The following is a 10022-nucleotide window of genomic DNA, read 5'->3' on the forward strand; positions in this document are numbered from 1 at the left end:
TAAAAATACTGAACTGACAGGGTCCTATTAAATGAAGTCTTTATTTTACTTAAGAATAACCTTCGTTTAAAATTATGATGCCGAAACAACTCTTTCTGACATTTATTTTGAGAGAAAATAAACAATGACTCTGGGATGCTTCTAGGGTTTTCATTAGTTATATAAGCTATGCCATCTGTTATACCACCTGTTGAGTATATCAATTTGCTTTTATGGTGTACGCCAGTTAGAGCATGAACTTGTTTCTTTTTTGTTTTGTTTCTATTTCTGATGTCAATATATCTGGCAATGTACACTGTCGCAGTGCGATAAATCTAAATGCACTAAAGTAATTAACAAATTTGAGAAGGTGTGCAAGAAACCGGCAATTAGGCCTACAATGTAAACTCCTCTAAATGCCGTTTGTTTTCAAGCTTTCCAATGAAGGCAATGTGGGCTTACCCATGAAGTTGTCTGTGTTACAAATTCAGTCTTATTCAGTGTTACGAATTACCATTGCCTTCTGAAACAAGCATTAGTTTCCTCAAATTTAGAGGTTACGAGAACTTCGAAAGAACAGCTGATGTACATATAAGGGACCCAAACATTTGTACAATACTCTAGGAACTGGATTCAGTAACTGCATGCACTTGCAAGGTAAACTTCCATTGGACAGAAAACAAAATTAATTGTATGTGCTTTGTAATTGAAAATATCTCCGCAACGCAACGTTAAATTTGAATAAATCTTCCGTTCTGAAAGATAAGAGCTTTGATATAATACCCCAAAAAGCTTGGGACACTTATTTTGGAAAAAAATGTTTAGTTTGGGTTATTTCTTTGGGGGAGGTTATTTTTTATACATCCCATGCTGTCCGTTATACATCACCTATTATAACCCCCCCTCCCAAAAAAAACCACAAATTGATAATTCATAACCACGCGACAGGTTCATCAATATGTGCTAAGGTTGTGTTTAAAGGGCCGCAGTCTCTTCCGTTTGGCAGTCGCCGACCTGACGCATGTAGTTGCAGCCACGCAGACCTCCGTGTCTTTTTAGTCCGAATTTTTAGGTGTCGACTTTACCAGTTCATCATGTCTCCTCCGGCCCGCCTGGGTGTCTTTCTGCTGGCTCTGTCGTTGGTATCATTGCTCCTCTGCACCGATGCCGGAGGTTTGTACAGTTTCAGTCAAGCAGTCAAGTTTGAAGTTGATTTTGTGTAAATAATTACTGCAAAAACATGTAATAGTCATGTGTTGTAGGGAGAATATCTTCGGCTGGCTCATTATCTTACCGTATGTGACGAGTATAAAACTATCCTCCCTCTCATCCCTATTTTGTTTGTCTGTGATCTTTTCAGGCTATTTAAATTCAAATTAATTGAGCGCCCTATCATCGTCAGTTACGTTTTCGGGCAGTCTGTGATTTCTTTAAATCATTCACTCAATGCCGAAGACTAGGTTAATATGCCAGGCTAATAGTTTCCGTCTTCGCCTCTGCAGGTAATTGTCATGTTTAAGTCTATGCTATTTTTAATCTTAATTCAAATAGTCTAAGGATTTGTTCGACTGCTTGTATCCTTTCTTTATGAATACTTTTTTTTTCATGTATTCACGTTACTTAAAAGATCACGATGGTTGTATTTTCCAACTTCTAGATGCAGTTTATTTGATGCATCTATTTAATTTATCAGTGTGTAAACTTGTATTTATTTAGAATTGCTTAAATCCAATATGGCAGAGCCTGCGAAAGTTTTCGGGTGAGAGATGAAAAGCAGCGTGTTCGAAACATCAAAACTGTCCTTGTCTAGAACATTTGTAAAGAAATCCAGCTAATTTAATTAGAACTCTCTTCATTTCTCGTTAGTGCTTTGTAAATATTTTGATCTATTTTGCTTGGTTAAATCATTCACTCAATGTCGAGGAGCAGGCTAACATGTATTTTCCGTTCTCACCTATAGGGACCTAAAGGAATTAAATTACATTTGCTAATACATCAAGAATGTGGTCCGGTCCCTCATTTTCCAACTCAAATAAGTGCCACACTTATATTTTACCAATTCGATTAGATACTTTCATATTTCAAGTAGACTGAGAAATGTACGCTGTAGCAGTGCAAAGAAAAAAATTCACTCGTTTACAAATAATTAATAAAATGGTAATAATACAGTTGTTTCCCTCTTTCGAGGATTTATTCTTTTTGTTATGGACATTACATGGAATCAGTAAAGTCAGCAAGTAAAATCAAACCATGAAAATTAAAGAAAGAGTCCCCATAACGTAGGATTTCCCAGCAAAGTTCTTCAAAATGCTATTCGTGCATATGCTTGATAGAAGATTATGTATTGATAAACTCAGTTTTGACTCACTTGAGATTTTATGAAGACTTTGGTTCATGTACTTGTATTTGATGATGATCATACATGCATTTTCAACTACATGTAGAATTTCTTCTTTTTTTTCTTTTAATGATAGTTTCTTCAGGCAATTAATGAAGTATAAACACATAGAGAGAAGAAATACACACACAAAGTTTAACATGTTACGCAATAAAAGACATTAAATCTTAAAATAAATACACAGACAGTATCCGAAGAAAAGGACATTGAAAGGCTGCCGAGGAGAAAGACCAAAAAGTGAATCCAAACACTGTCACCTCTCTGCATTTTTCAATGACACTGTTGAAAATAAAGTGCTGTTTAGAACTTTATCATGACATACAATTATGAAATTGTAATAAAACCTTTAAAAGATTTTATGGTTTAATAACGTCTTTTTCCCGAACATGTATAGTGCAAAAGCTGCCTCAAACTGCTTACTGGCTTCAGTGATTATATCTAAAGGATTCCACGGTTGAATTTAAAGGCGTACTATTTCAGAATCAGAAGGCATGTAGAATTACAAGGCAAGGCAAGTAGAAGTATCGTGTTTACAAGTTCGTTTTGGTTTTCAGGAATGAAATTGAATAATCGAATAATCGTCTGTAGGTATTAAAATGCAATTTTGAAAGTCCTTAATTTTTTCACACTTGAAATGGACTGTGGCAGGTTTACTCTTGGCCACTAATTTGACGAATTGGGTATTGGGTAAAATTTCTAAAACGGCCTCCAAAGTGTCTAAAATGTATACATTTTTTACCACTCCTGTATGGTATACAGTGCAGGAAACGATAGAGGATTTGGCCGCTCAATACACTGATGCTTTTATTCAACATGACGGCGATAGGCTCATGGGAATTTTCGAGGATGACTTTATTTTCATGCCGGCAGGCAGCCAAACTATCATCGGGAAAACACGTGAGTTTCCCGTAAATGTTTTCATAAACTATATATATTTTTGAATGTTTGAATAACCAAATAGGCAGTGACATTGCTTAGGGATTTTTAATTTCAGATGCACTAGATCAAAACAAAGGTTTCCTTCTTGCACCTTTTCCCCTCTTTTATCATTTATTTTTTCATAACATAACATTTCATCTCCGTATAGTTGCAGAGCAGTTCATTTTCCCTGTAATGAATGGGGTGAAGACGGCTTCAATGACAAGTCAAGAAATAGTGCCACTTGACGACGAAGCCTCTTACGTCTATCAACGCTTGGAAATCGTTGCGACACACTTGGACGGGTCCACATATTACGGAAAGTAAGCGATTTTTCAAACCGTAGCATTGACAGTGGCGTATTGCGGGGTATTAAATGTCCGCAGGCACCCAGGGGTGCACCCATTTTTTTCAAGAGGGGAACAACAAGCAAATAAGCTGCAGCTGCATATAGCTGTATAAATTCCACGGAGCTTCGAAAAGGGGGGCACCCGAGGAGCATTGGCATCCGTCGGGGGGGGGGGTAGTTACGCAACTGAGTTATTGAAATTCGTTATTGTCGGAATTCAAAATTTGTAATGGAAACTGGGCGACACTGGCGAAACAATTTATGTCCGTTTGAAAAGGGAGATCAGTGGTGATAATAAGCCTTGTGCGAGGTAAATTTGAATAAAATCTGGTACACTGCTTTATCTGGTTGCACATAAACGTACCATTTGAATTCCCCAGACTAAACACTCTGTTGCTATACCGTACTTCTTGATTCAGTGCAAGCTTTTGCACAGCAACCACCATCTCTGGAATGGACTAGGTCCTTTGTGCTCTTCTTAACCACTGAAAACAGTGTGTTGGCGCAAGGCATCTCTTATATAAAGCAAAAGCTTGCCCCATATTACAAGGTACAGCATCAGTGAGTTCAGTATTGAGAATTCAAATTGTTATCTTCACATGAATTTAAAGAACTCGGTGTACCATCAGATTCTACTCAAATTTATCTCTCAAAAGGCTTATTCACTAACAGCCAATCGTAGCCACGGGGATGGGTTGACCCCTTATAGCACTTTAGTATAAATTTCCTGTGATAATTTCATTTCTTCACAGGGACTTGAGGATTTGGAAGAAACATGGCAACTGTTACAAGATCCACCTTCTCATTTATAATAGTAACAAGTAATATACGGGGATTATGACAACGTGTCGGTGTTCTACATGTAAATGTGGGAATCTTTTGGAATAAGCTGAACTAAATAACATAAGTAGTGTAATTCACATTGACAGCTGAATTAGATTTAAATTACGACTTTACGGTTACTTCTTAAGCCTAACAAATGGGGAATTTTGTCCTCTAAAAAACAACTTTCTAAGAAAATATTCTATTGATAGGGCCCGTTGGCGCTATAATTTATGCAAATTTCCCCCATGTATATGAAGCGACATTGTCAAAAATTGAAAAAAAACCTTCAACATTTGCGAATCCGTAGAACGTTTTCTCAGGACTTCTGGAAATTGATTGTCTGCTTTGTACACTGTTATTCTGCTGTGTAAAAAAGCGCTGTGTAAAATTGATTTTACACAATAATGTGTCAATATCGAACAACGTTGTGCGATCATATCCAGGTTGTGTTAATACTAAGTTGTGTAAAAATAATTTGACGTTATACAAACTTATTATTCCCGCCAAAACTGAATTTAAGCAACTGTTGTGTAAACATTGTAACATGTGATAAGAAGTAGCCAATCATGACGCACCAAAGTTTACTGCGGCCGGCCGGCCGGCCGGATCGAAATCGCGGCGCGGATCGGAAGATGGCTGACGCTGACACGGCAGGCCTGCTGGCAGAGTGGGGATTCGAAAATTTGGTAGATCTATTTGACGGTAAGTAAGACAGCGGTTCATTAATTTCACTGAAAAGTACGAAGACGAGTAAAACGTTAGTATGATTCTTTGAGTTGGCCTGCGACACTGAAAGTATTATAAGCCTACTTAATCATGGTCAGCTTGCACTGTTTGCAGTTGCACTGCGACCGTCATGACCGTGTACGGCCGGTGGTAGTCGTAGGATACGGCATGGCATGGTACGTGTGCTCCCGTACAATGAACAATTCTAGATGAAACTTTTTAACTCCCCTTTTTGAACGGCAAATTACATTTAGGCCTACTTCTGAAATGCTCAAATTCCGTACGTAGGCGACAAGGATACCTTGGGTGTTTGCAGGATTACATGTTTTTGTGAGAAAGAGGGAGGGTTTTGATTTTGAACTTTGAGTTTGAAGGACATGTCCACTCATCAACTTCGTTAGGCCCATGATAATTTAGTTCATACATTATGTCTTCAATATTATAAGGCCCTGCTCATGTTGAGCGCACGTCTTCTGTCGGTCGAACATGTACAGTGTATACGTACGTACATGTACATATGTACATGGGTACTTGACCTGAGGTCAATTCGCATAGCAACCATGCGCTGGAGTGAAAACAAAACGCTCTGAGGGAGTGTGGACCTTGCGTTTTCCTCCATTTTTAGGCCCCACATTTATATTTCATTTTGAACTCATGTTTTTTACGTTATAAATACCTGGTGTGTCAAATTAGTACATGTATTGGGATACTCTTAAAAGAGAGCCATTTACAGCAACACAAACACAACCTCAGTATTAAAGGTCGGATACACAGTAACTGTATATCTGACCTTTAATTCTGAGGTTGTGTTTGTGTGGCTGTAAATGGCTCTCTTTTAAAATCTCTCTCTTTCTGTCCACCGCTGGGTCACCATTCACAGCCCTACTTCAAGGCATGACCAAAACAGTCGAAATCCAAAAAGCAGAATCGTCACAAAATTTGAATCCGAAAAATACCCTACAATTACTGGTATTTTCGTATTCCTCCGACTTTCACACTAGCCACCCTAAAGCATTTTAGAACCGTGCATTTTCCCGTGTATTTCATCCAGAAATCCCAGGTTGTGGGATTGATGTGGTGACAGTCGACGTCACCATATTTATTATAATGAGTACCATTTATAAAGGCAGCGATTCGTTTGTTTGATTCCAGGGTACCCAGTGCAACAGGCACGCTGATACGTGTGTATGTTAATTTTGTACAATTCAAAACTGGTTCCCGTTGAATCCGTGCATGCATAACGAACGAGCAGGGAACCAAGGAAACGAATTTTCATGATCTTTTGTGATACTCGACCTAAAATAAAGCATATATTAATGTTTCAACTTTTAATTCTTTCGTTCCCTGCACGAGCATTATGCATGCATGAATTCATCAACAGGATGAGTTTTGAATGTTGAAAATTAACATACACAATCTTCGCACCTGTCGTGCCCGCCGGGTGCCCTGAAGTACAACACATGAATTGCAGCCTTCATTGGTATCCTGTTTATAATGAACATGTCTATGTCCACTGTCACTGGATTAAACTGGGATTTCTATGGTGAAATACAAGGGAAAATGCATGCCGTTAAGGAGCTATGTGTGAAAAATCAAAGTTGGAGGAATACGAAAATGTAAGTGGCATTGTTGAGTCACAAGTATTTTAAAAGCTAGGTATTCGGATTCAAAGTTTGCCGTGACAATTCTGCCTTTTGGATTTCAACCGTTTTGGTCATGCCTTGAAGTAGTGCTGTGAATGGTGACCGGAAAGAGAGCCATAAAAATTACAGCCCTATCATGCCTATGGGCTAAAATTTCAACTAGCCTACATGTAGGTGTTGTACAAATTTTAATTTTTTGCAGCTTGATTATTGATTGATTGATTATATTGGGAAGAAGTTACAGCAATATGTAACCCGGACCCGCTTTCATCAGTATACTTAGACATATATGTGTGTCAAATTCGTGGCCATTTTGTAAATTCCTCTCCCCCACCCCATAGTCACTGCCAAAGGTTGAAACTAAGTACTATGCATGTTTTATGAAAACATCTACCCTATTTCTTGATCTGCACACACAAAAACTCGAAAAGCAGCCTCGATTTATTTCTCAGTTTTCCAAATTCCAAACCAAAAAAACCCCCATATTATTTATTCTGAACACAAAACAGGGACTGACATAGAGAAATTGACAGAGGGTGAGCTAAAATCTAGTTCAAAGAATTATTAAATAAATGGATGACTTAGAAGGCAATACTACATGTAATGCATTAATAAGCCATAAGTCTAGTTTGTGTTTGTCTATTTCTTTCATCAGAGGAGCGTCAAGAACTGGCCATGAGCGTTCTACCATTACTTTTCGTGGGGAGGAGCAAGGGAATGAAAGGAAGATGCACCCCTGCAGAATCACTGAGATCATTTATAGATATGAAACCAGTAAGACATTTTAATTTCACTGTCACAAAGAGGAAGTTAAATTGTGAGAACAAAATGGTGGCATGTCTGGAAATTTTTGCCCAAAAGCTGCTCCATTGTATATTATGATTTGCATTTGTCATATGGTCATTCTTTGTTTTTCCTTGAAAGTCATAACTTGGCAAACTTGTTTTTTTTTAAGTTATTGTCACGAACATTTGTACCATGATGTTTCATAAACCTCAGTCCCGTACAAATGGTGTTGTGATTGGTTGATGAAGTCATAAATAGCCCATTTTATCACCAATTTTTAAAGCTGTTTTTCCAAAAAGGCACATTAAGTATATACTTTTGTACAAAAAAGTGTTTTGGGCATTGTGTAATGATTATGAATATTTTTGTTATACATTTATTTCTTATTAAACAGGAAGGTACAGATATCCAGCACTTCATGGCGACCATTCCTGCCAAAGAACGTCCACAACCTTTCATTTTACTTCTCGGAGGAACCCGCTTCAAGCCGAACCAGGTGTTTATGGTTGTTGAGAGAAAGGCTGTGGCTTGCTCCTCTGTACTTCAGGCAGTTGACACATGCATGAAGATGATCTACGTGCTGGATGTAGACTATCAGCCTCAGTGTAGTGCTGTGTGGAAGCTGCTACAGCACGTCGTCTATGGATTGCCACCTGGTACCCTCACTGGTGTGTCACTGATTAACTTTCGAACATGGCTAAAACATTTGACCGAGGATTAGCTAGGGTCCTGGATATAGGGACTGTGAATGCTATTTTCCTTAAGTTTGCAGTACTCTCAGTTTCGAAAGCCAATTTTTATTCAGTAACTGTGTTCATTTTTCGTCTAATTCATAATCTCATCCTTGGAAGGTGCATGTTCTCTGTGCTTAGGTGAAGTCACCATTTGAGACTTTGCAGTACGCCATGTTGTTTCATCTGTCATATCAATTAACTGCTCACAAAAAAGAGTGTAATTTTTTCTTGGTTACCAGCTTTTTAAATAACCAAGATTTTATTTATCTGAAATTTCCATTTGGTTGAGTATTTTTGACTCCAAAGAAATTACTCTGGGAACCCTAACCCAAAATTATCTTCAAATATGCGGCCTGCTGCTGATATGCGCTGTTAAAGGTCATCAAACTTTTAGGTGTGTCAGACCTCTTTAAAATTGTGAGATTGGTTTTGTTGATCAGAAGCCCTGATACATTAGTCATTTTACATACTGGATACATTTAAGGTAGAGCATGACAGGCTACTGTGGAGACTACATTTGAACAAGTGTAACCGAACAATGGGGCCAAATTCATGTTGGTAAAAGTGTTGCCCCTGTTGAAATCACTGAGGTTAACAGAATGTAAGCCTACCCTTATTACAGCCCATTATAGTGTTTTCCGCCAGTGCAGCCACGTGCATTTTGATAGTATGAGGTTGAAATTGTGATTTTTCCTTGATAGTGCCAGCATTGGTGAAAGGTGATGCAAAGACATGTGTTAAGCCAGTTGTCTTGAGACACCATCGTCACTGACTTGATGGAGTTGATGAAAAAAAGTGGAGTTCATGAAAAAAAACCAGTGTTACTCACAATTTTTGGAAAGGTGATTTTGAGCAGTAACTGCAGAACCAGTATTTTAAATTTCATTACATGTTTTGAAGAGTTATACAGTAAAATCGTTTTTCTCACAGGGAGCTGGAGGTAACTGTGTTGACAGTGCTTCATCATGGGACCATAAAAAGTGCTTTTCTCCCAAAGTATTACACTGTCTGGCTGCACTACATGATGCACAGTCACTCCTAACTCAAAGTGTTGTATTATTAAAGAGAGCCCTTTTCCCTCCATCCAGCAGGTACATACTGTTAAAATGAGATTTCAAATAGATCAGCATTCCAGTGTAATATTAGAAGCAGCTTACTTGCAAATGTAAAGACTCGGTTTTTATAGATACACCACATTCCAGGATTGCCATAAAATACACTGATGCGGTGGCCTGTTACATTGGTTTTGATGATCAAATTTCACCAAACCAAAACCTGATTTGAAAAATAATTTTCAAAGCTTAAATTTTTCGTCAAAACAACATATGCAAACAAGAAGAGCCACTGTTACAGTATTTGTTTACTGCTGTTTGTGAAAAACTAGCAAAGGGATTTGTCATGTGGTAATGTATGCATTTTCTCTGTTATTGTCAATAAAATTAACAAGAATTAAATCTGAACCAATTCTGTATTGCCATTTTGTTTGTACATGTGTATATCGACTAGCCATTCCCCAATTCAGTTAGAAATACACAACGTTTGTGTAAAAATTTAACCATTTGTTGTGTAAATCATTTCAACATCAGTTGTGTAAGTTTATTTTACACAATTATTGTAAAGAAATAGTACACAACTGTTGTTTAAAAATTACACAACCAGGGTTG

At 37.8% G+C, this 10022-nt stretch overlaps 1 protein-coding gene across 2 annotated transcripts; it reads left to right on the plus strand.

The window, feature by feature from the left end:
- Positions 1–936: 936 nt before the first annotated feature.
- LOC147799672 (uncharacterized) lies at positions 937–9820 on the plus strand. Of its 2 annotated transcripts, XM_087134899.1 has the most exons (6): positions 949–1152; positions 3137–3274; positions 3465–3618; positions 4397–5171; positions 7494–7612; positions 8019–9820. In XM_087134899.1, the coding sequence occupies exons 4-6, from the start codon at positions 5036–5038 to the stop codon at positions 8343–8345; spliced, it is 582 nt and encodes a 193-aa protein (XP_086991025.1). In that variant the 5' UTR covers positions 949–1152; positions 3137–3274; positions 3465–3618; positions 4397–5035; the 3' UTR covers positions 8346–9820. The 2 variants fall into 2 exon arrangements, with proteins under 2 accessions (XP_086991026.1, XP_086991025.1); XM_087134900.1 differs by lacking the exon at positions 3137–3274 and having other exon boundaries at positions 937–1152.
- Positions 9821–10022: the final 202 nt, after the last annotated feature.

This window comes from Acanthaster planci, linkage group LG03 (genome assembly GCF_054643075.1).
Source record: "Acanthaster planci isolate LZ-2023a linkage group LG03, COTS_SCS, whole genome shotgun sequence".
Taxonomy (NCBI): domain Eukaryota; kingdom Metazoa; phylum Echinodermata; class Asteroidea; order Valvatida; family Acanthasteridae; genus Acanthaster; species Acanthaster planci.